At 29.0% G+C, this 22,018-nt stretch overlaps 1 protein-coding gene across 1 annotated transcript in view; it reads left to right on the top strand.

Moving 5' to 3' along the window:
- LOC142323822 (apolipoprotein D-like) overlaps nucleotides 1-16,654 on the top strand; it is a 45,761-nt gene extending 29,107 nt beyond the window's left edge. The window contains exons 2-5 of the mRNA XM_075364075.1: nucleotides 3,495-3,657; nucleotides 5,679-5,901; nucleotides 7,797-7,948; nucleotides 16,039-16,654. Coding sequence (XP_075220190.1) covers nucleotides 3,520-3,657; nucleotides 5,679-5,901; nucleotides 7,797-7,948; nucleotides 16,039-16,329 — 804 coding nt within the window. The 5' untranslated portion in view covers nucleotides 3,495-3,519 and the 3' untranslated portion in view covers nucleotides 16,330-16,654. The remainder of the gene's footprint in view (nucleotides 1-3,494; nucleotides 3,658-5,678; nucleotides 5,902-7,796; nucleotides 7,949-16,038) is intronic.
- The last annotated feature ends 5,364 nt before the right edge of the window (nucleotides 16,655-22,018 follow it).

The raw sequence follows: 22,018 nt of genomic DNA on the forward strand, positions 1-22,018 counted from the left end.
AAAAAAAGTTAATCTAAAATTAGAGGTGCATTTCAATTTTTAACTAATGATCATAAAAGATATAATAGATTTAGTAAAATTTAATTTAAATACAAAAACAAAACTTTACAGGACTAGTCTAGGTGAGAAGTAGTAAGTAAATGGTAATGACTGCATGTAATCTTAACCTTTCACTTTAACTCATTCTTTTTGGGATTGTTCTAAGTAATATTGATTTTAAAAAAAATAATGAAAATACAAAACTTCCTTTTTTAATAATATTGGCTTTTCCATTTATTTTTTAATTAATTTTATTTATATATAGAAATAGAACCATTTATAAAAATAGAGACCCAAAACTAGATGTGTTTATAATGGTCAGTTCGATTGTTAAACAATCATCATTTAGAATACATGTATATATGTGTGTGTGTTCTAGACATGTTTTCTATTCTTCTGTATATGTATTCTACCTGTAGATGGTGGTTGAACTGATCCATAACAAACACATCTAGTTTTGGGTTTCTATTTTTGTGAATAGTTCTTGAAAGAGTCTTTTTGGGATATGATTTCAATAACTGTTTAACATCGGTAGTTATTTATACTGATAATTATAATAAAGATTATGAAGTTAAAAGTAAGTTCTAATTAATATAGACCAAGTACAGTAATATTAAGTTCAGATTAATGGACAACTACTAAATCTTGAATAATGTTACTTAAAATTATTTCATAAAGCCTGATTTAAGGATATTTTTTTTAATAGATGATTCTTAAGTTTTTGTCTGAGTTTGATTAAAGATAATGAGATTAAAATGTTAACTGATGAAAATTTTCAGATGTTAAAATGGGAATTGAACTTTGAAATTTTATTATATCAGTTTATATATAAACGCAGTTACCATCAAGGTTACTATAAATACATAAAAAACGCATTCAAACATTGTAAAATATTGAATACGTTGATTTTAGTCAAATTATTTTTTTACTGGTTCTATTTGCTTTATGAATTCTATTCCTTTTAAGACTTGCGTGATAATGATAATATAAATGGGTGATTAGGCATAATATTGAAATTGCATGTTAATTTTTAGACTCTGCTTCTTAGAAGTCTCTAGGATCTGTTTAAAAAGAATATTTTTTTCTCAATTATGAACACTTGAAAAACATTATGACATTTTTTTATGCTTTCAACCTTTTAACATATTTCATTTTTTAATATCTAACCTATAATTTGGGTTATTATTATTTACAAATTGTTACATCATTTGTAGTTTAGAAATTGTCATTATTTGTTTAATAACATATAATCTACTTCTTATTAGTAAGCAATGGAATGTCTTTCTTAAAACACATGACTTAATTTTTAAAAAGAAGTAAAAACATCCTTGATAATTTTATTGAAAAAAAAAATTATATTGCGCATTATGTTGTTTCTTTTTCTCTGTGTTTTTAACATTTATTTTTGTAATGTGTGTTTTTATTTTGTAATTTATAATATGTTTTATACAAATTACAAAAAAAGAAGGACATTTTCAATTAGACTGCTACTTTTTTCTTTGCGTTCTTTAATGTTTTACCATTGTTCTTCATAAAATTTAATTTAATTTTTATTTTTATTATTATGACTTCAGAGATGCTTACATAAGTATTCCAACAAGAAAGATTAGATGAATGAGTCTAATTAAATTAAAAGGTTATCTGTATTATTTTTTTTATGAATGTAATTTTCAATTAAATGATACCATTAAATGGTTTATATTATTTGTTAGTAATATATTCTGGCAAAAACTTTCAAAGATTAATGAAAGTTGATTTGATAATACTTAATAATTTATATTTTTGTTGTGATTTCTTGTCATTAAAGCTATAGAATGTGAAGGTCAATAGTAGCAAACCAGTTTTATCCAAGAAAAACATTTTGCGGAATAGATATAGGTTGATCTTTAACGATACGGTTTTTCCAAGGACATTGTATGGAGTTGTCTGATCAGGTTGTCCAGAAATGACTCATGCTGATTGTCTTTATTTTCTATTTATCTATACTGTAAAATCAAGATGACATTTGTTATGATTTTGTGTATTTGTACAACGTTAAAATGGGTTCTATTATGTATTCAATTTTGAAATTATATTAATAGATTTTATCATAAAATGTTTTATTGTATTAAAATAAAACATTATTGATATATGGCCAACATAAGACTTGAAACGTGTTTAATGTAGTAATTTTGTACTTTGTCTTTGATGAGTACTATCCTTCTTAATATTGCAGAAGAATGAAATTTAAAATGTGTATATCTTTTTTACCAAAACAAGTTCTAATACAAGAAAAAATAAAAATCTTACACATAGAAGATCTGAAATACAAAGTGTGTAATTAAAAAATCTTTATCAGTATTTTGATGACACTGAGGATTTCTGCTTGTATTCCTGTAGAATATTGAAAGTCATCATCAAGCCTGACCTGTTAATTTTATCACTACCAAAAAATTGAATGTCACCCAGCCATGATTATATTATTGGGTTCTAATTAACATCCTGGCTTTATCAGCATTAGATACCTAGAGGTTTACTGAATAGTAGATAAATTATTTTTAAAAAAATTTTTTTAATTAGATTAATTTGTTTTCCAAATAATATGAATCAGTAAATAAATAGTTGTCTATTAGAAAAAACTTCTCCAGTTCAGTTCCCAAAGCAGCTGGAATGTTTTTTAAATTTAAACATCATTTACTATATTGTCTTCTTAGTTAAAATAAATTAATGTCTAATGTCACAATTATAAATGAAACTATTATTTGCAATTTTTCCTTGGAAAAAGTCTGTTCTTTCATTTTAGTTTAATATTACATTATCAATTTATGAATGCCATAGAGAAAAGATTATTATAAAACTTTTAAAATTTTCTAAAGTTTTGTAGGAAATATAACTGTTGTTTAATTAAAAGTTGTTGATAAGTACTCGCATTTAAAAAATTAATTTTTTTTCTACATCAGAGACATCTGCTGGTATATATTTACAGCTTTTTTTAAATTATGATCCATAGGCAGCTGTATTGCTTATTTATATTTGTCATGAATTAACCTGTTAATGGTTAAACAAATGGTAATAATAATCAGTGAACTATGGGATGAGAAGTGGCAGGAATGAGATAACAAGATTTATGCAATGAATGCTATTAAGGTCACATAGGGTAAGCTAGAGGTATGAACTATTAGAGAATGATATTAGGAGAGAATAAAATCGAGCACCATAATTCATAGCTTGACCGTTGTACGTGTGACCTAAAGCATCCCATAAACTACAATTATGCTTGTGATTCGTCTGTATAGTATTCAGACAGCTATATTTTGATTTAAGGATATAATTAATATAAAAATTCATGTTTCAGCTAGTTATGTAATATATACAATTAAATAATAGTACATTATTCAATTCAGATAGTACAGTGCATTGTACACTCACATTTCATTCTTTATTTTTGTAATACATTATTTCCTGTTTTGTTACAGATTGTAAAGTACTGCAGTAATTGGTATGATGGGTTATACTACAAGACTGTTATTCCTTGTTACATTATCCTTTATCCTTATAATTAAGAATGTTTCTTCACATTCTTACCATTTGGGATCATGTCCCGTTGTAACACCAATGGCTAACTTTAATATGGAAGGTGTAAGTTAAAAATCTTAATTTAACTTTGTTTTGAATGTTGACAGTAAAATTAATAATTTTAATTTCTTTCGATTATTTTTATTTTTGTTTTGGCTTTTTCTTTTTAAAAATTTCTACTTTTAAATTATGTTATAAATGTAAGGATTATTAATGATTGGCCATTATGATCTAGAAACAAAGTGGTTTGGGTTTACTACAAATTACTTTTATAAATGAGATTGTAATATGCATTTGGCTTACTAAAACCTGACCATCACAATTTTTCATGGCACTATGTAATGTGTCAATAAAAAAAATAACCGTAAGGAAGTTGTTTCGTAACCATTTGAAGACATTAATAATTTTTTGTTTTAATTGTTATTTTTTGTACATGTATTCCTTTTTTATATATATGTATATAGATTATAATCAAATCAATTAACGTTTTCATTTCTTGCAATGCCTAGAAATTGCAAGAAAAAATAAAGAAAGTTTCTTTTGTTGTGAATCTGTGCAGAGTGGCAGCAGCAGCTGCAGTAGTAGTATAAAATCACCATTTTTTAACAGTTCTTTTTATTCAGATTTATAGTAAAAATTTTTTATAATAAGCATTAAAGAAAATTTCATAGTTTTCTTTTTTAGAATTTTCTTTTAAGATTGCTGTTTCCTTCTTTTGTTGTATTAAAAGTTTTATTATCCAGTTATTATGGTAGCATTCTCATCTTTTTTGTGAGCAATTGTTTATATAGAGAGAGCCTTATAAAAGAAAGAAAAAATTACATATATATATATATATATATATATATTATATATATATATATATATATATAAGATATTTTTACATATATATAAATTAGATATATATATATATATCTGCATACATATATCATATATCTGTAAATGGTTGACCATTTGAGTAGTTTCCATTAAATTAAACAGTTTTGTCTTTAGAGTGAGTCAATGCTTTGATGATTTACATGTTGTCTTTATACCTGCAATTCATTTTACCATTAGGCAAATGGAAGAGATTGTGAATTAAATAGTGAATTTTTGGTATCTAGGAATCCATTTTCAGTAAGGTTTTTTTAATGTAATTTTGGAATCTGTTTTTAACTGTATATAATTTTATATTAATTTTTATAAAAAAATATTGAAGAAAATATATTGATTTTATTTTTTCTGCACCAGAAAATATTAAAGGTTTTTCAAAACTAAAATCTGTAATTTTAATTTTAATCAATCAGTTTTGAGTCATATAACAGCCATCAGGGCTTCCTAACTGCAATCAGCTAGTAGTAATCTGAATTATGGGTAAGTGGAAAGAGCTAGAAATACTAATGAGAGTTTGATAATGGGCAAATACAGATTATATGGATGACAAAATTGAATTGAGATTGATGGAATATGTAGTTGCAGTTAAAAATAGAACTCATTGACCAGTTATTAACTAAGGAAAGATTATTGTGATTGTATTAACCTGAAAAAGTAATATTCTAATATTTTCTATTACTTTTGAGTCCATTGTAGTGTTACTGATTGCCTGGGGTCGATAATTATTTTGAAATTCTGTCTGAAGAGTAGTACTTAACATTTTTTTAAATCCAGAATTACATTAAAATTGAGATAACAAATATCATTAAATTCAATTAAACCTCAGTATATCCAGATATTAAAGTGAACAATGAACCAGTGATTTAATTAAGTAACAATAGATTTTTATGAATAATAGTCAATCAGGCAAAATGGAATCTGTATGCTGATTCTCTTTCAAGAAGTTGATTCATTTGTCTTTGGTTTGGGCAAGCCCTTAAATATGTATGACAGTTATCCTGTGCAGACTTTTCAATACATTTTCTTATTAACTATGGTATAATTTTTTGTTGCGCAGGGTCAAAAGTCAAGTTGTTGAAACATAGGTAAAAAAAAGTATACAAGATTTTAATAATTGTTTTTTTTTTCAGCAATGTTAAGTAATAGTAAAATTTTATTGATTTATTTCTTATTTGTATGCATTTTATTATGTAGTTTGTTTTCTTTTTCAGATTTTAGGAAAGTGGTATGCAATACAGAAAACATCAACTTCCAGTAGATGTTTAACATATAACTTTACTAAAACTAATGAACCATTTCGCTATAAAGTTGAACAAGTTAGTGAACACCCTATTCTTGGTTTTGTGAACATTGATAACAAATATCATTATACTGGTGAATTATCAGTAATACATCAAGATATTCCATCAAAAATGCTTGTAAAATTCCCTCTCAGTAAGTAAAATAATTAAAGAATTTTTTTTATTTTTATAAAAACAAATATCTTTGTATTCTCTTAGGAAGTGGGTATTTTTTTTTATAAAAAAGTATTGAAGAAAATATATTGATTTTATTTATTTTTTTATTACTTATGATGTAATGGTTTTAATGACTATAGTTGTGATTTTAATTATTTCTTGTATTCAAGTGACCTGGCACAGTTGAAAAATATCTGGTCATTTTTTTTGTTGACAGATTTAGAATTGGTTGAAGAGTTGTTGGATTTGAGTTATTTATAAATATAGTATATCATTACTGCTTGTTTTTATGTATTACACAATATTTGACTATGTTAGGATTGATGTGAAAAACAAATCCTTTTTTGTTTTGGTACAGAATGTCGAACTGGTTACTAGTAATTTTGGTGAATTTGTGCCTTACATTTGCGAGCTGGTTGGCAAATATTGTCTTTATGTTTCTATAGAAGGTATTTAAGTGTTCATTGTATTTTTGTTCAAAGCTGTGTATTGTTTATCCAAAGTAGAACATTGTGTAGTTAGAGCAGTTCAGTCTATATATTTTACCCACCGTGTTGGTCTAGTGGTGAACGCGTCTTCCCAAATCAGCTGATTTGGAAGTCAAGAGTTCCAGCGTTCAAGTCCTAGTAAAGCCAGCTATTTTTACACGGACTTGAATACTAGATCGTGGATACCGGTGTTCTTTGGTGGTTGGGTTTCAATTAACCACACATCTCAGGTATGGTCGAACTGAGAATGTACAAGACTACACTTCATTCACACTCATACATATCATCCTCATTCATCCTCTGAAGTATCATCTAAACGGTAGTTACTGGAAGCTAAACAGAAAAAAGAAAGTCTATATATTTTACAGGGATTGTGACTGTGCTTTATGTCAAATAGTTTGTTTTGTTTTATATATTTTCTGAAGACTACATTGTATTCCAACTTTTTAAAATCTGTGAGCTATTTATTTTCTCTCAAGTTATTTATGCATGTCACAAATGACGAAAATGTACATCTTAATACATTCAAACATTATAAAATATATACACAAAAATATGTAACAATGGTGTACCAAATGAGCAGACTTGAACCAACAATAAAGTTTTTTGACCGAATTTAAATGTGTACCTTAATTCTAAATAACTGCTGACAATAAAAATCCACATATGTCAGTAGTAGAAACACTAGCCACTGATGATGGCTAGAGAAGTTGCTGAAAACATTATGATGTTTTGAAATACATTCATTATATTTTGTTCAGTTCATTGTACTGACTATCCTGAACAAAAGCACTGCAAATTTTCAAGAATCTACTCCTTCAAAATTATTTTATCAGTATTTCTGTTTTATATGTTTGGAAAGTATCTGCTTTTAACTTTAATTTTTTTATTAAATAAATGTTTCTATTCTTTATCTGGTTTTAATTATTGGGAAAAAGATGAATATAAATTTATATTTTGATCTTATATCCGTAAAATTAAAAATCTAAGCAATTGTTGGAAGAAATCAGTTATACTTAAAAGCATTGCTTCTCTAAATGTTTTTAACTGATAATACAATGTTTTTTGCATGTACATTATAATGCAGTATTTTATCAAACATAAGGTGGCACTGAATATAAGGTTATTCTAAACTATGGAAATGTTGCTATAAATAAAAAAAAAGTTATGTTTTAGGGAGGTAACTTACTGATATGTGCAGTTATATCTGTAATTTTTTTCAAAATTCAGTACTTCTAAGTCAGCCAAATTTTGTTCAGTTTAATGTTATGTCATAAATTAATTGTCACACTGAAATAATTATGTTTCATCTGTAAAATAAATTAAACATTTTATTATATTTAATAACCTGATCTTAACCATAATATGTTTCTTTGTTTTATAGATGTAGCTGGTAGTGCATCATACACAGTATTTGCAACAGACTACCGGAATTATGCAGCAATTTTCACATGCCAGAAATTACCTTTTAGTCACCGTCAATCTATTTCTCTTCTTTCTCGTCACAAGTCATTACCACAATCAACTCTTGAAGAGGTCGGTATTAACTTCTTTTACTATTATATGATTATATTTTATTTAGAAATTTGTAGTAGTAAGTGGTACAGAGAAAAATTTATTAATATTCTGACAATTTGTGCTGATTGAATGTGAACTTTTTGTCAATTGACCAATATCTCCATTCATGATAGCATTTGTACTAAGCTGCTCCCCAGTTTGCAGATTTAAATGTGAAATAAAATAAGATAGACTTTTGGACACCTAGTTTGACAGATGATCATTTTAAAAAGCTCAACAAATTTTTTAGTTTCAACTAAAACCTCTCTTTTTAATTTCAGGCTACTGATTCCTGTTACACCAGGTTTTAACCACTAATTGGTAAAACTGTAATAACTATCCTTTCTCATGATCTAAACAGTTTTCATGATTTTTTAATTTTTCTTATTTCACAAGACCTTTCTAGTAATATTCTTTCTAGGCTTTCTTCCTAGTAATATTCTTTTTCTGGATCTGTGCTGCTCATTTAGTGTAATATATTTATTTAATTGATGTAATAATCTGATACTACATAATTTTTAAAAATATTTTAGAAAAGAAGATAGTAACTAGTCTATAATTGATTTTCAATGTTTTACTCTTCTTATGAATTTGTGAATGATTTTAGTTTATTAGAAAATCTAATCTTACTAAATGAAACATCAGTTGAATAGAAGCTCCTCCTAAGAATTTTTTCACAAATTTTACTTTTCAGTATTTTTAAGAAATTGTTTAACTGATTGCACTTCAGTATGATTTCTACTTCTTGTGATGATAGGTAGATTTTCATTTTCTCATAAAGCAAACTTGAACAGGAACTGTTGTTTGTTTAATATTATTTTTGTGTCCAATTTTCACCTGGGGTTTTTTGTAGAGGAATTAGAAGATCTGGCTTTATTCAACAGGCATGTCAGCCAATTAGGCTTCTTGTGCTACCATTAGAAAGGAAAAGGAATTCTTGAGTTGCTCCATCCTACAAGGATGCAGTAGTTCTTGGGCTTAGCATCCTCAGAATGGAGAATGAAGCAGGCTTAGATCCACACCTAATAGTGAGAAACAACAAATCAAGAATAAGGAACATGGGGATTGGGGAGAAAGTACAAACTTTCAATCATGCTAATTTGGGATAATTTACCATATTACTCTAGACCCTGGTTAATGTGAAATTTTTTTCTTCTTTTTCTTTAATTCACCAAATAAGCTCAAACTTCTTCATGGGAATATGAATTTGGAATTTTGTTGTGTAACATATAAATGTTAAATGCAGCATAGATTCGTACCCTAGTCTTTTGTATGAGCTTCCATTCCATTAATTTGTACCATAAATCTTCATTAAGTAGGTAGTTTTAAAAACCTGAATTAAATTGTTTTTTAAAACAACTTTTTTCCATATTACAATGTGCAATGGCTATCTTGAAATTAACAACCTTTTATTTTCTCTTGAGAAAGTTAAAATTCCTGTAGGATTCAAAATTGATCATTTCTTTGACATTATTTCCAGTAATCTCTATATTTCTGTGTCTCCAAATGATCATTTACATGCAAATTATAAAGTTTTATAATAAATAAGACAATTGATAATGCTGCTGACTGATATGTTTTTTGAACTTTCAAAATGTGATACTGGGTAACCTAGTTTCTGTGTATTGTGTTAATGTGAGAATTAAAGAAATGTTAAACTATAGTATGAAATCTTTCAGTTTATAAAGAAACTAGCTGCGGCTGGCATGCCCTCCAGACGGGTTGTCCTGGCAGGCAGCATCTCGAAATGGGATTATTAGGTGTCCAAAATTAATTACCTTGAGTGAAAATATTTTTTTTTTTGAATGATGAAAATTGATATAACGAAAGTTAAATTAGAAATTTAACTCTAGAAATTGATAGTAATGAGTCAGGATTTCCATTAGTGATTGGCACATTCCAGTGCCTACTTTTTGGTTATAGTTCATTATTTTATGAAGAAAAACAATCACATAAATAAAAAAAAAAATGTTATTAATATATATTTTGCATATATATTGATATTTATGTGATGATATATAATAATATAACAAGTTTACAGCTGGCCACCATGAGACATGTACTAACGAATTTGGATTTTCCACTAGTGATTGGTACATTCTGGTGCTCAGCCAAGGAGGACGGACACACACACACAGACACACATACAAATGCCCTTTAGTAGAATAGGATATGCATAACATGAGAATATAAATAAAATTGTGAACCGTCAAGCACAAAGTGATTCTTTTGATCAACCTATGAATTCCTCTCTCTATGATCTCCCTCAATCTCAGTATCTCAAAATTCAACTTGATGGTTTGAATGGTGTGGTGAGCCATGGGCAGGTCTTGGTAATGTCTTGGTAGCCATTGTGCACAGACTTTATGGAAGCTAAGCTCGTCATGGATGATTTGATAGGCAGCTATAACTGATGTTCAAAGATGACGTTACTTCATCGATGGTAACTCGCCTATTCTCCAGAATCATCTCTCGAGTTTGCTGAATCTAGTCATCTGTGGTGGAGGCTGACAGGCTTCTGGCTTCCTCTCACACTCGTCCAGCCACTTTTAGACTTCTTGATCCATGTAAAAAACACTTTATGTAATAAAGCACTCTCTCCTTAGTGTGTTGAAAGTCAATGATGAATTTCGGCCCCTTTCACATCTTCCAACTAGAGAAATAGATCACTGTTCATTATTCCTTCTTGGTGTAAACTGCTAGCAAAGCTAACATGTTTACAGTGTATTAGCTGGAAGGCAAATGATGCGATCAGGATCAAATTTTGCAGTTGTAATAATGCTAAACATGCATGTGCAGAAGGCAGTATGACAACCTTGAAGGTATGTTACGATGAAAGTGTAGATAATTTTTGAATTGCCTTCATATTTAACAGACGACAGCATCGTAATGTAATGCAAGGAATTATCACTACAGTCTTTAATACAGTTGTTTTCCATTGTCTTTTGTATTCTAATACTGGTCACTTCTTGAATACATTCCTCCTCTTTTAGGGGCGCTTTCCCACCCGCAGGCCCTGTACTCACCACTGCTCATCCGCCCTCTGAGAAGATCGTTGGCACTTCTAATGAGGGAACCACTTATACTTGGAGTAACTCTGTCTCTTCATTCATTAAATGCTTGTATATATTAGCAATTTATACAATTGTTGCCCCCTCTCTACAACAAGAAGGTGAATGTTAGGATTTTCCCTTCACCAAATTTCAGATCTAAAAAGCATTTTTTAGATTCTCTAATTCTTTTAGTCTTTCTATTTGTCCAAGTCCAAGAGATCCAATTAAATAATGAAAATAGCTGAACTATGGAATCTTCTGAACAATTCCATTGTTTACTACTATTTATGGCTGCTTATTTCCTTAACCATTGTTATAAATTAAGTTTTGATGGCTGACATATTCAAATAAATCCTCTGTGCCTTGTTGAACATCAGTAGTTGTAACATCATGTAGTTTGTCTTGTAGTAACATATAATGTGTTACCATCATTTCATGTAAAAAATGATAGTTTTCATTTTTAACTGTTGTTGATTTTAAAGAAGAATGCTAGTCATTTTAAAGTAGAGTACCAGCAGATCTTATATAATGATGATAATGCATTATCTGATATAATATCTTATATCTGATGATGATTTTGTTAAAATCTCTTTTATTGGACAGTCTTTATTTTTGATATAGCCCTTATAATAATTATTGCTAGGTAAGTTGTAGAGGTGTATTAATTCTATCAATCTTATGCTTATGGGAATATCATTTTTACATTGATAAGTAATAAATTGGAATTTTGGGAAGTGTTAGTTATAATCCGTGTCTTTCAATATAAGAAAACTTGATCAAAATATTTTTTTATTACACTGTATTTTTATTAATGGTAATCTTTAATGTCGATCATCTCAATAATTTAAAGCATTATTTTGCACTATCCTTAATTTAAATCTAAATCCAGATATTACACTAAAGAGTTATAGTATAATACTATAAACCAAATGGAGGGAAAAAGGTTGATAATAATTAAATATGAAAATTGTTTTTTATGTGAATGAATAAATGAATAATTTTATTCTGATAAGTACATAATAATAATAATAGATGATAATAAATATATAGATCATATCAGAAGTGGGTATGCTTAAAAAACTAACTGTGCCAGCATTTGTATGAATTGTAAATCAAGGGAAACTGCAGAGAAACTTTATCAGAATAGCAAAAAATACACAACTAAAAAAAGTGTGTGTTTTATATATATATATATATATATATATATATATATACATACATACAGGGATGTATTTATATATATACCACTTGTGATTTAGTTCAGCTTTGGTTTCTTAAAATAACAGTCCAGTTTACTCTGCTTTACTGATAGTTGCAACTGATTTAGCATCATCTTGTAGCGTTTCATATCACCTAATAGTCCATTTACAACTTTTGTTTTTCATTCTCGATCAGGATCATTTTCATTTACATAATCACAGAATTTTTTTATGTATCGTAATGCCTCCTGTAATCCTTTTACTGTTTATTGTGGCTGAGAGATGGAGAATGAGGTTGAAGGTTCAACAGCGTCGATTTTTGATGACCCTGATTTAAATGTGTCACTGTTACTCAAATTGTCATCTAGCTGCTCATTTGGCAACTTGGCTGCTACTAACAAGTCTTCATTTTCTAAAAGTTGTTTATCTCCTTCCACAAGTTCATTTACATCTTCAGCATCAACTTTGAGGCCTACATTGTTGCCAAGTTGCACAACTTCATTTTTAATAGTACCTGTAAGTCCTTGTCCATTATTATTGAATGCAGTTTGATTTTGATCATCTTGATACAGCTTGTGCCATACTCCACAAAGCCTACTTTTTTTTTATTTCTTTCCAAGCTTTGTCAACGTTGTGTTCAACATGAAGGATGTTATATTTTTCCCAAAATGTTCGCAAATCACAGATCTCATTGCTTGAACTGTTAGTCGCAGAAACCACCTGAGAAAATTTTTTTTTTAAGATAGTAAGCCTTGAATGTGGTTATCAGTCCTTGATCACATGGCTGTATCAGTGAATCATATTTGCAGGCATATAAATGACCTTTAAATGTGAATTAATTACTTCCAATTTCTTGGAGCTTGGATGTCCAGGAGTGTTATTGAGCAGTAGAACAGCTTTGTGTGCAGTATTGCTTCTTGTGCAAAAATCTTTGAGTTCCAGGCTAAAACAATTCTTAAACCAGTCAGAAAAAATGCGCCTCATTACCCATGCTTTTTGATTGGATGTCCAATGCACAGGAAGAGATTGTTTGTTAATTCCTTTAAAAGCATGGGAATTTTCTGTGTGATATACAAGCAATGGCTTTAGTTTACAGTTCCCCTTCACATTTCCTCCAAGTAAAAGTTTGAATCGATCTTTAGATACTTTAAAACTGGGCATATGGCATTCTTTTTTGCGATAAAAGTACGTTTAGGCATCTTTTTCCAAAAAATCGCCATTTTGTCAACATTAAATAGTGTTGTGATGTGTATCTTTTTTTTGTGATAATTTGTAGATCTTTTTTGAATTTTTCAGCTACTTCTTTATTTGCACTGGCTGCTTCATCTTGAATCAAAGTGTTATGCAGGTTTGAACGTTTTTTTAAATTTTCAAACCATCCTTCGCTTGTATTGAATGGGTTGATATCTTCAGCATGGTATTTAGGTCTTAATTGTTCATGCAAATGTAATGCTCTTTCATAAATAACACAGGAATATGACAGGAATATGACATTGAGTACAATCTTCTATGAAAATGTTAAGTAGTTTTTTGTTCAACCATTAAAGGAGATCGTAAATAAGACGTTTGTGAAGCCTGAAGAGGAACAGCATTTTTTCCAGCAATCATAATTGTATACTAATTTTTAATTATCATTTGCGATATCAATGTTACGTAAACCATCATCATCTAACTTTGTCTCAAGAGTGATAGTTTACCTTTTCATTTCCATCGTTTAAGGTCAGACATAGTTAAAAACACAAAAAATATCAAATAAAAAGGTAGTACATAAATAATTCACTATAAAATCCTAAAATATCTCACAATAAATTACAAATATTGTACATACTTACAAGCCTTTGTACCACGCCTTAAATATAAACTGATCAGAATTACATGCTGCACAGTAATATAACGTAAGACAGAATAACACTACATATTCTCTACAGATAATGACTGACTGACTGTGATCATTAAAATGTTTATAAAACACTTATTAGTATTACCAACCTAGCACACTTCAGTATGCTGTTATTGAAAGAGAAAACCTGTTTCATTGTTTATTGCATTACATGTGTATATAAGTCCATGTGTATTATTTACCGAAAACCTTTCTTAAGAATTCTTTCACGGTTATTATTTTATACCTTATATAAAGTAATTCTGACTGCGTTAATGTCAAGGGACATTGTTATAAAATCAACTGTGCAAATTCAAAATCATGTAAATCAAATCGTATTAAACCAAGGGATGCAGAAAATGAAGGTTTTTTTAAAAAAGTAAATTTATGATATTTTTTAATTAGTATTATTTAATTTTTTTTTGGTGCACAACAAAGTTTCATTATTAGTTCCAGAAAGCAATGATTTTACAATATATGAACTAATTTTTAACACACGTGCTGAGTATAACAATATATAAACTAAACAGAAAAAGTTAATTAAAAAATCAAATTAACTAACAGATTGCACAATAACACAGGAAAAATAGGAAAAGTTAAATCACCATATAAAATACTAAGAAAACATATAATAAGTGTAATGTAATCGAATGTAGATGTCTGGCTTTAAGAAAGAACAAGATATTCGTTAACATCCTCAAATTGTTTCTTTGAATATCTTGGATGGTAGTTCCTAATTTAAATTTCTGATGCAACGCCACATAACACGAATGGCAAATAATAATGTCTTCTCAATGGTTATTTTGGATTGAAGAGCTCCATAGTAGAACAGTATCCTTGATGTATCAGAATTTATTATTTATTGTAGCAGTCCAGTCACCTTACCTTCCTCAAAGAGTTTATTTAACAGAATTAATGAAATTGGTAGAAGTAACACGAGTAGTTAAAGGCGGTTGGCTACATGTGTCTTTAGCAGTGGAATCCGCATGTTCATTACCTGAGATACCCAGATGACAAGGGATCCAACAGAAACTCACTTGTGTGTTGTGACAGTTCAACTTAGCAATTGCATTATGAATTTTGGTGATGATAGGATATCTAGAATACAATTCTTCTAAAGCTCGGATTGCACTAAACAAATCGCTACAAATAAGAATGTGGTGGTGTTTTGGATGAATGATATTAAAAATCTTATTGATTGCGTACAGTTCAGCATTGTAGACACTTGTAATACCAATTAGAACAAACATTTCAACATTCAGTAATGTTATTAACAACAAAAGTGCATCCAACAGTATAATTCTATTTTTACCCATCTGTGTATACTACTGCATCTGGGTTTATTTTGGATAGAAGTTTGTAAAAGCTATTAAAAATTAATTGACTGAGTGAAAATGTTGCTGTAAAATAAAATATTTTAATTTCATTTAAAATAAATTGAAGGTAGAGCTTTTTAAATATGATTTTAATCTATTAAAATGTTATACGCTGAAGCATTGTGCTTAGTTACACAAAAACAGTATTGTTATTTGGTTTGATAGTAGTGGATGTTTAATTTTTTATCCAAAAGTAACAATTCTACAAATTTTATTAACAAATATGTGTATTTGTAAATATAAATGTTTTATTTTACAAATATTTATGGGGACCGAACAATGATTATAAAATCTTCATTGCAATCATATTTTGTAGGTGTAGATGTACATGAACTACTACTTAGTAGTAGTGTTTCTTTTTATTTACTTTTTTTTAAATAGAATGTTAGCTGTTTATTTAAACTAATATTTGGTTAAGCTACACTCAAATATAATTGAAAGTTTTTGTTATTAAATTGTTATATATTAAAAAGATACAACAATTTAAAGAAATGTAAAGATCAAGATACTTTATCATAATAATAATAATAATAATATGAAAATTATGTAATTTTTGTTACAGCTCCGAGCAAAGATAGGAAGTTTTGGAATCAATCCGTTTGATTTAAGTATAATAGACCAGTCAGGTTGCAAAGATGAAGGTTATGAAATAAATATTGATGATGAGACATTCAGCTCACATAATATTGGAAATGCAGTAAAGAAAGTTGGTGAAAAAGTTGGTGATGGAGTTGAGGCAGTATTAGAAGGTTCCAAGAAAATAATTAACAGTGTTGGAAACAAAAATAATGATGACAGACGAGAAGAAATTATTGAACACCCAGAATCAAATGAAGTAGAATGGTTACCATAGATATTAAGTTATTTTATTTATTGGTGTACAAATCTAATTAATAATATGTATAAAATAAGAAAAATAATATTATTTAAAAAGTTAGTAATTAATTTTGTACCATTATTAAGTGATTCAGTTTTATCAAAGTAAATTTAATGAACGATTACTATTTTATATTATCTTTAAAAGTGTTTATCCATAATACTTTTGTTTCTTGTAGAAACATTTTATAAAATAAGCTATTAACATAATACAGTAATCAGTCACAGATGCTTGTGTAAACTTAAAAGGTGTTTATGCACATTGATAATAAACTAGTGTTGATTTTTGTTTTTTAATATAATTTTTTTTTTCTTTCTTCTTATTAACTCAATCTTCCATAAATCAGAAGATGATGTTGCTGCCAAGGTCAAGCTTTGAGATGCAAAAAAATTATATCTTAATAAATTTTTCTACTGAAACCTAGCATATGTTTAAAAAAACTGGCGAAGTATTTCATGAATTTCCTGGTTATTAATTATAAAAATTAAAAGATTTAGAGCCAAAAAACGAAAACCAGAATATTTTTTTTAGAGTGGGAATAAATTAAAAAAACCTTTATAGAAATATTCATAGAGAACTTAAGCTTAAAAGACAGTTCTTGATAGTTATATCTATCAAGAGAGTTGCTGTCTGCAATTCTGCATGACACATACACACATACATACATATGGTTTTTTGCTCTACATAAATTATCTAGACCCTCAAACAAAGATTTACAAAAAATCTGATACCCCATTTTTAACTTGATCATCATACTTTCCTCGTTAATTCTAGCTATATTTGCTAGGAAAGTGAAATGTATGTTTAAATTTAGGGAATTTTTTTTATAAAGTTGGGCTAATTTTTTGATAAAATGACATTCTAGCAACAACTAGCAGAAAAGGTGTTTCTGTCAAACAGAAGTGCTCCCCACCTTTTGTTTAAAAGATATCATTGACTTTACATTCATTGAATGTTATTGTTTGGTCTTAAGTTTGACTCAGTGTCAAGACTAAGTCAATTTGCAATTTTTATATAAAGTTGATTTAGTCAGATGGTTTAACAATGGTGCCTTAAGATTGTATTTTTATCAGATATTTCAGTTTTGTTGTACGTAGACTAGCTGTATGCATGGCTTCATCCAGATAATTCTTTGCCCTAAATCTCAACTTAATGTAAAACAACTCAGATCTATTTAAACTCAACTGAAGCTTGCATATTTGCAGGATTGCACTTGTAAATTTTCCAGTCCCAGGACGTTTCATTTCGTATTATAGCAGACCTCAAGAATATGGTCATTTAATAAACGTTCAATACATGAACAATTGTCACACACCACTGAAGGAAGAGATAATATCTTTCATTAAGAAATATAATAACAATGATTACTTAATGCTAAAACAGAATGTAGGCCAGGCTTAAAGTTAAAACAAATTTTTACGAAAGGACAAAGTCTATTTCTCTCAAAAAGCAGTACCAGAATGTTGTACCATCACTGGTGCACCCTGATGTTACGAGGTGTGCTACTGAATTTCAAGAATGTTATGTTTAAACAGATTAATATTTTGTTTTTCATATGAGAATCAACTAATATGTGTAAACCTTGAGCACATAGAACCATTCATTAGTTGGTTATTGTGAAAACAATTAGGATCTGCATTAAACTTTGACTTAAGTAAGTGATTGAAGAGCATTAACTTTCAAATTTATGTGAAAGTTATTACTGATGTGTTGGACTGTCAAAAATGGCATATGGCTTGGGTGTTCTGAAAAAATTGAATGTCTTTGAATATGATAGGAGATTGAAAATGGATTTGTCAAATGACAAACCTAAAAAATGGCAGCCAAAAACAAAATTAGTGGTTACAAGTCTTCAATAGAATGCAAGATTTGGTACAGTCTGTTAGATAATAAAGTCTATGATTATAGTGCTAAAAAAAAATTCTGAAATCCCGTTAAGAGGAGAAGACCTAAGTTGTGGCCTGACAAGCAAGCAGATTGGAATCTGCATTGTCATTGTATTCATTATCATCAACCATGACAATGTACCAAACCATGGTATTGTTCTTATGATAGAGATTCTGGCCAAAACATTTATTTGTTTCATTAAATCACCCTGATCTTTAACCTTACTTAACCCCTTTTTTTATTTCTCTCTGTTCCCAAAATTAAATACGTTGCTAAGAGGATGAAGATTTTCTAACACTGTTAACATTTTCTAACATTACTTATTCCTGCATAAGTAATAAAGGAGTTCAGGATTATTCTGAATGTAGAGTTCCAGGCCAGTTCTCAGAAATCAGAACGCTAAAGTAATAATAATAATAATTTTTTTATTAGTTTTTTTTCAACCAGTTTTACCAGAAACTGGTTGAAAAAGTTTTATCAGGCACCAGCTTGGTGCCAGAGTATGTGTATAGGCAAATGCAATTACTGCTACCGGCTTGCCAGGCCTGCAGCTGCAAATGCAAGTGTAAATGTACCAGTAAACGTGTAGTCATGAACAGAGTCAGGTCAACCACTCCTGAGACGTATGGTTAATTGAAACCCAACCACCAAAGAATACTGGTATCTACAGACTAGTATTCAAACCCATATAAAAGCAACTGCCTTTACAAGGACTCAAACCATAGAACTCTCAACTTTGAAAATCAAAAACTGATTTTGCGATGATGAGTTCAACCACTAGACCTATCCAGCATTAATAAGAATAATAAAAAAAATGTAATTGATAAATTTGTATGCTATTTTAGAAGTATGGACCTTTTTTTATTTGAAGTGTTAAGACAAGCTGCCTCATAGTTGTATAATGAGCATACTTGTAACATGGATCACCAAACCAGGAAGTATTGTTAATTAGAATGTTATCTGCACCACTGCATCGCTCTCTAATAAAACATTAATTTCACTAGCCAGACAAAATTTGTATCTAAGATGTTACACAACTTTTCTCACTGTAATTTAGGTGCTGATTTCAAACATGCTACTGAAATTGTGTTACCATGAAAAGGTTTTACGTAAATTGTAAATTTGTAAAACTTTTTTATAATAATCATTTTGATCACCTGCTGGTTACAATTAAGAATAATTTTGTGTTTTTACTTTTAAGCAATATGCATACATGCTTAAATAAGTAAAAAATAAATATATATATACACATACACACACACACACTGTTTCATGAAAAGTAGACACACATACAAACTTGTCTATATGATGACGTCATACAGACATCTGTTGTTGCCTGCTACAGAACTTAAAATTTTATTCAGTCTAGCTTCACTTGTCTATACTGTGTGTTGTGTTTCACAGCGTGTTTTGCCAAATTTTCATCAATTCTTCATAATGCAAAAATAATTTTTCTCATTTTTGTTTGCTATAACATGGCTTCTGCAAAAGTTCAAGGATGTCAAATCATACAGACAATTTTTGTTATGTCTGTGGTAAATTTACACCTAAATCTCAAAGAAAGACTATTTCTGAATTGATTAAAACAGCTTATAAATTCTATTTTGATTGTGCACTTGGGGATTAAGATAAAATCTGGGCGCCTCATGTTATTTGCATATCATGCTCAGTAACTAACTGAATGGTTGAAGAGGAAACAACAAACCATGCCATTTGCTACACTGATGGTTTGGTGTGAACCTAAGGACCACTTCACTGACTGCTACTTTTGTGTGACAAATATATTTGGATTTTGATTCAAAAAAAGAAAGTTCATAAAATATGCAGGTGTATCTTCAGCTCTAAAGCTGGAACCACATGAAGAGGAGTTATCTATACCTGTACCACCATCTAATTCGACACTGCTAGAAAAACAATCTGTAAAATGAAGTAGGTGATGTAGAGGATGTTGAAGAATTTCTTCTTGTATCTGATGATAAATCTCCTCATATAATTCAATAACATGAACACATGATTTAGTTTGCGATTTAAAGTTATCAAAGCAGCCAGCTGAACTTGTGGGTTCTAGTGGAAAAAAACGTCCACTGTGCAATAATGGAATCTTCTAGTGGCAAAAACGAAAGTTACTACATTTAGAACATGAAATAAAACTCTTTCAACTTATTTTACTATGAAAAATTCATTGTGCGTTTGTACTGATGTCGATGGCCTGATTAAAGAGCTTGGAATTCAGCATATTCCTGAAGAATGACATCTTTTTATTGACTCTTCCAAAGTTAGCATGAAAGTAGTTTTATTGCATAATGGTAACAAACAGCCAGCCATTCCATTTGCTCATGCAGTCGACATGAAAGAAACATATGAAATTATGGCATCAATATTAGAAGCAATAAAATACAAAGAGCATTTGTGGCAATTTTGCAGTGATCTGAAAGTTATTGAATCACTTCTTTGTTTATAAGGTGAGTTTACAAAGTATTTTTGTTTTCTTTATTTTTGGGATAGTCATGATACAAAAAGTCATTACCAAGTAAAGAACTGGGCATTGCCGCAGAACTTTGTGGCTGGTGAAAAAAATGTAAAGATTTATCATTAATTAAGAGTGGTAAAATAATACTGCTGCCACTTCACATAAAACTTGGGACTCATGAAAAAATTTGTAAATGCATTAGTCAAAGCTGTACCTGGATTTAATCATTTAAAAATAAGTTTTCCTAAATTGAGTGATGGTAAGCTGAAGAACGATATATTTACTGGTCTGCAAATCAAGAAACTCCTTAAGGACTCAACTTTTGATGATAAATTTAGTGAATGTGAACTAGCAGCATGGAAGTCCTTCAAAGATAGAAAAGATGAAAACTGTGTTTTTTTGGTTAATAAGCTGTTAGAAAACTACAAATGTTTAGGATGTAGGAGATATTAAAAATTCATTTCCTTCACTCCCACCTAGACTTTTTACCAAAAAATTTGGGCTCTGTCAGCGATGAGCAAGAAGAGTGTTTCCATCAGGGTATTTTGACCATGGAACATTGATAACAAGGAAGATGGGATCCTGGAATGATGGGTGACTATTGTTGGTTTTTGTTTAGAGAAACTGATCAAACATCGTACAAGCAAAAAGGTTTTTAACACATTTTAAAAGAAACAGTTAAGACAATTCCAGTGATTCAAACTTTTAGAAAGTTTTATTTTAAAATTGTATTAATATATTTCAATTTATCTGTGTTTGAATAAATAAAAATTTAGTTAATTTAACCAAATTTTAAATGAATACATATAAAAATAACAATTTTTTTTAAATATTGATTTCACAGTGATTTAAGCATTTATGGGTAAATAAATCATATGTATCTAAAAAATGTGATGTATTATAGAAGTTGACACTTGATAACTAAATCAAATTTTCTGATTAAAATTTCTAATTTTAGAGATTTTAATCAGAAACCATGATAATAAAAAAATAAAGATGGCCGCCATATCGTTTAGGCCTACTTTTTGCAATAACTCTGTTTTGTCGTCAGAATTTTACGACTAAGGTGCCGTTTTGTTCACAAAAAAATGGTTCATAAATTTTATAATAACACAATTTGATAAATCTAATAATTCCTAAGACATTTAAGATTGAAAAATTGAAACGACCGCCATTTTGAAATTTGTCAACGAGGAGTATCTATTTTTTTTCCTATTAAAAATGTTAGTTTAAAATAAAGCACAAAATTTTATTGCGCTATCTGCACCTGTTCTTTTAAAAATAGTTTTTTCTTAAAAAACAAAATAG

The sequence above is a fragment of the Lycorma delicatula genome, chromosome 4 (assembly GCF_047948215.1).
Source record: "Lycorma delicatula isolate Av1 chromosome 4, ASM4794821v1, whole genome shotgun sequence".
Lineage (NCBI taxonomy): Eukaryota > Metazoa > Arthropoda > Insecta > Hemiptera > Fulgoridae > Lycorma > Lycorma delicatula.